The sequence below is a fragment of the Nanorana parkeri genome, unplaced genomic scaffold (assembly GCF_000935625.1).
Source record: "Nanorana parkeri isolate BGI_ZX_2015 unplaced genomic scaffold, ASM93562v1 scaffold1290, whole genome shotgun sequence".
Lineage (NCBI taxonomy): Eukaryota > Metazoa > Chordata > Amphibia > Anura > Dicroglossidae > Nanorana > Nanorana parkeri.
The window spans coordinates 336,380-341,503 of NW_017307558.1; the positions used below are offsets into that span (position 1 = coordinate 336,380).

The 5,124-nt window shown below is 41.4% G+C and overlaps 1 protein-coding gene across 1 annotated transcript in view; it reads left to right on the forward strand.

The window, feature by feature from the left end:
• LOC108797515 (ras-related protein R-Ras2-like) overlaps positions 1-5,124 on the forward strand; it is a 53,532-nt gene that overhangs the window by 40,758 nt on the left and 7,650 nt on the right. The window contains exon 4 of the mRNA XM_018569124.1: positions 3,805-3,907. Within this exon, the coding sequence (XP_018424626.1) occupies positions 3,805-3,907 (103 nt within the window). The remainder of the gene's footprint in view (positions 1-3,804; positions 3,908-5,124) is intronic.

Here is a 5,124-nt window from a genome sequence, read left to right on the forward strand (position 1 = left end):
ACCCCCCCCCCCCCCCCATGGAGAATGGCAGACCTGCAGGCTCCATACAAGTGATTGATCTCACCGGGATCACTTGTACAAAGCAAGCGGCGGCTTCCCTGCTGTACATTTAGCTCTGCCTGCCCGAAGGGCTAAATGTAGAAAACAACCGGAACTGCATGTCCCAGGCATCGGGAGATAGGAATTCCACACCCCTGCTGCCCCTCTACTCCCTGCTGCCCCAAGGCCGTGGGAAATCCGGCCCTGTCTGCTGGTGTCCTGCAGCCTTGCACAGGACAAATGGGATTTGCGTTGTACCGGAATAGAATAAGAAAAAAGAAAACTTGCCACACTCCTTACCGGGACTCCCCACAAAAAGACGGGTGCTCGAAATGACTGTGGATGGCACCGCCACACATAGACAAAGAGGAAGACGTCACCAGCACTCCAACAACGATAATAACAGCAATTAGATGCTCATTTATTGACAGAAGCTGTCTCTCATTAGCAAGCGCTTTCGGGGCCACACAGGGTCCCCTTCGTCAGGCTCAGAGATGACAGTGCAGAGATAACATATATTAATTTATATAGACATACCTATCAGTGAGTGAAAGACATGACACACTCATACCCATAGACGTCATCATGACATCAGAGCCCCACCCTTTACCAATTAGAAGTGTGTGCTAAACAGTATTGAAAGTGCCCCACATGATCTGTGATCCAACAGCAAAATACAATACATCATGCTATGCTTTACACATCTCAGAACACACTTGTAATTAGACGTCAAGTGCTCAGGTAGTTCCAGGTCAAAACACACTGCATGTGTGGGTAAGGCAAAAAGACATGCTGTCGTGATGGCCAATGCTCAATGAGAGACAGCATCTGTCAATAAATGAGCATCTAATTGCTGTTATTATCGTTGTTGGAGTGCTGGTGAAGTCTTCCTTTTTGTACCGGAATAGAAGGGACACCAGTGAGGAAGATTTAATAAAAAAAACACCTGTTGGTGTTTATTGAAAGGGTTTGAGTGTTGGTATACTGAATACATGTATTTTAAATATTATGTTAGTTAAAGTGACATTAAACCCTCAGATATTTTAACATAAAACAATACTGTAATGTGTATGTGTGATTCATTATGTGGGAATGCTGTGTGATGGCAGAGCCATCAGTGTGGAAGGTGGACCGAGGGATTGTGGTGATCGGTCCAGGAGGTGTGCAAAGTAATTAAAAGTACATATAATCACAGGTTAGAGTGAAATCCAGGCAAACCGCTTATGTCATGCTTTAACTGCATATGTCATTATCCTTTTACCTGCCAAAGGATCTGTAATTCCGTACAGCCAGTCTTGTGACTTACACACACACAAACACACATCTGCAATTGCCTAACAGAATCATCTTCATTCACAAAAGCTTTTGAAATAGTGCAATTTGAACAAATGTTTCGCATACGACTTTTGAGTAAAGCAAGTTGTAATTTTGGAATTTTGGCCCTGTTACATTTGACCCCAATGCTGACAATGACTTGGTAGATTATGTTACACTCTTCTCTTTGTTTATTTTCATGTCATGTATGTCTCTACAGATGGTTGATTGTGGTGCACATGTCTTTACTTAACTTCAATTTAAATGAACTTAATTAAAACCAAGCGTTTCAAAACCCCACTCGCTCATAAGGGGCCTGTAAACTTTGTTGTACAAATCACGGGCGATAAAACCTTTACAGATCTAGTTCTGAATGATCCTATAAAGTAGATCTTGTGGGAGTCTATCTTTCAAAACTGATAGAGAATGTGCTTTTGGCCAGGGCAGACTGGCCACCCGCTGTACTTTTGGATGTAAAGTCATTTTCCTTCAGGGCAGCATCACACCACTTTCTGTACCAGATCTGGTCCGGAAAATGGGTTGAACCTGCCCACAGTTCCAGTGCATTCCAGACCAGACAAAATGAGACATGCAGTATTTTTCTGGTCTGGTCTGAAACGGACTACGTTGGTGTGCACAGACGCCAGAAATAGCATAGGGATACATTAGGATGCATTTTGGGTCTGGAATCGATCTAAACTGGAGATTATCTGGATGTGGTGTGAATGGGCCCTCAGTGTTGGTTATGTAGGTCTGTTTTGGAGGTGTATACTGATTACTTTCCAAAAGTGTTTGTTGCTGTTCTCTTTAGTGTCAACCTCATAAAGGTCCATGTCCGATTCATGACACTGATGCTGTGGGCAACTCAATATTAAGTGTACTATAAAAATGCAACTTCTCTACACTGCTACTGTCACAAAGTGACAGTCTCTTTAAAGCCAACTCCCTTCCCCATTTGTACTCCTCTACTCTCTTGATACTCTGATGCACTGCAGTCTTAACCCTGTGTAATCTGTGTTATAGTGTTGAAGCTTAACACAGGGTTGATGATGACATCCTATCTATATGCTGGTTGACCAAGTTTATATCTGGCAGTCACTTCATCCTGGGAGGAGGTCACATGCTGCTCCATACTTGGTAGATGGCTGCTATGGAGGCATGGAACACTGGGGGAGCACAGTGAAGGGGAATATTAACCGTGTTATGGGGTGGGTTAGAATTATCCTTTCAGTTTGTTCTGCATGGGTACAGCTACAGATTCTCTGTTATCCTACGGAATCGCTCCCTTGCTGTCTGTACCAGTGATCTCGTGGTTAATTGCTCCTCCCTCGCTAGTTATTATTTATTATTATTATTCAGGATTTACAAGTGAAACTCGAATAATTAGAATATCGTGCAAAGTTCATTTATTTCACTAATGCAACTTAAAAGGTGAAACTAATATATGAGATAGACTCATTACATGCAAAGCAAGATAGTTCAAGCCGTGATTTGTCATCATTGTGATGATTATGGCTTACAGCTCATGAAAACCCCAAGAACCCCAAATCCACAACCTCAAAAAAGTAGAATATTACATGCAATCAATAAAACAAGGATTGTACATAGAACAATATCGGACCTCTGAAAAGTACAAGCATGCATATGTACTCAGTACTTGGTTTGGGCCCCTTTTGCAGCACTTACTGCAATTACTTTTGCACGATATTCTAATTATTTGAGTTTCACCTGTATATAGCACCAACAGTTTGCGCAGCGCTTTACAAAATGGAGCAAGACAATACAGTTAACACAATTTCAATACAGGAGGGTTAGGAGGGCCTTGCTCATGAGAGTTTACAATCTAGTAAATTGAGTTTCAGCTGCTGCTTGGGCAGCAACTGACCAACTTACACTGGTGAAAATGGAAGCTCATTGTGTATCATATGGCCTAGAGATGCACCCTTGTGGCTCATACAGTACAGTGGCCATATGTGGTCAACACTTGTGTAGATTCTGGGTTGCTGTGCACAGAATCAAATGGCTAGTGGAATCCCACTAACCTGATTTCAATTGCCTGGCATGCACAGTTTAGCTGACAGCGGCTATCTGAAAAGAAACTACACTTGTAGGAATGTCTGTAGAGTATTATCATTTTGGCTTCCACCTAGTAGCACCAGGATCTGAGAAATTTGTGGTAACAGAGTTAACCATAACCATTTCTAATATAGGGGATTACAACATTAAGTCTGAGGTAAATTTCCTAACAAGGTAATAAGTGTAGCCAGATAAGTGAGGAAAAAAGTTAAATGTAGTAAATTGTTTCACAACTGACCATATGCTGCCCATGTACAAAATGTGTAATTGCTGAACATATTTATTTATTATTATTTTAAATATATATATAATTTTTATTTTTTTATTCTGTGTATCATTTCCTATTCAAAGTGTGTATATTTTAATTCTCTCTAGTTCTGGACACAGCCGGACAAGAGGAGTTTGGAGCAATGAGAGAGCAATACATGAGGACGGGAGAAGGATTCCTCCTTATATTTGCAATCAATGACAGAGGAAGGTACAGTATTGTAAAGGGAATCATTCATCCTTTTTCTCCATTTGGTAGGATGCCTGTAGGAACCTATTCACATTATGAAAAGGATATTAACACCTGTCCCTCTCCAGTACACACTTCTTCCATTCAAGCTTTTAATTATACTGGTAATTAGGGGCTCTCATTTGCTTACTTCATGCCGAAATTTTGTTTAGGACACACAGTACAATGACTGAGTGCAATTTACTTGGACCTCTGAAAGGCTGCTTGGTTTTAAAGGTTCATTGAAATTTGTTAGTCTAAGAACAAAAACTTTCCTGCTCATAGAATACATTATGACTTGACCGTTAGAGAGCAGGCGTTCAGCATTATATGCTGCTTGACGAAAAAAGATAGGTCACATGTAAAAGTTACATTAAGTAGATGGCAGTTTCTCTTTAAAATAACTATTTGTCTTGAAGTGTGTTCAAGCTGAAGTAAAGGTGATAAAATAAAAAATTGCTGGAAGGTAAAGATTTTTGTCAAAAGAGATATGCAAAAAATATATAAAAAATCTTCTCTCTGTGTAGACCTGTATGGCGCATGCACAGTGCAGTGTGCATACTCAGCCCGTTCATTATATGTCTAAGATGCCATGAAGGGGCAGGTGCCAGGGAGGATGTAACCCCTGTGTGCATGCACTGGAGTTGCATCATCCGTGACCACCCAATAACCAAAAAGGATATCCGAGGTCATCAAAGTGGAGGCAGTGGAGGACAAAGCTGAGGGACGAAAATTGGTCCAACAGCACTGGAAAAGGACACACATGTCAGATACGTGTGCCCTAATTTGTGAGTATGCAGTGCAAACTTGCACATTAGGGGAAAAACAGAAAATCTACAAAGTGGTTTACTTCCACTTTAAAATGAAACCTGTACGGGGTAAGTTTTATGGCTGCAATTGTTAACCTTCTCTCCTTCTGAAAATACTTATTCCCTGGCTGTCATACTAATCCATCGGTTTAGGTACTTTCTAAATTACTGACTCAGAAGAAGCATGCAGATTATCGGTTCTGATTTTCCTGTTCTGCATACTTGTTCTGGGTTCGTGTTATAGAAAGTAATAGAGACACTGTCGTTTCACCCTGAAAAGGCAAAGTGACATGGTCTGTGAAAAGGCCTTCTCCGACCCACTGATTCCGCTCCTGTGATTCCTCCCCCCCCCCCCCCCCCCTCTGTGTGTCGCACCTCCCTCATTTTATC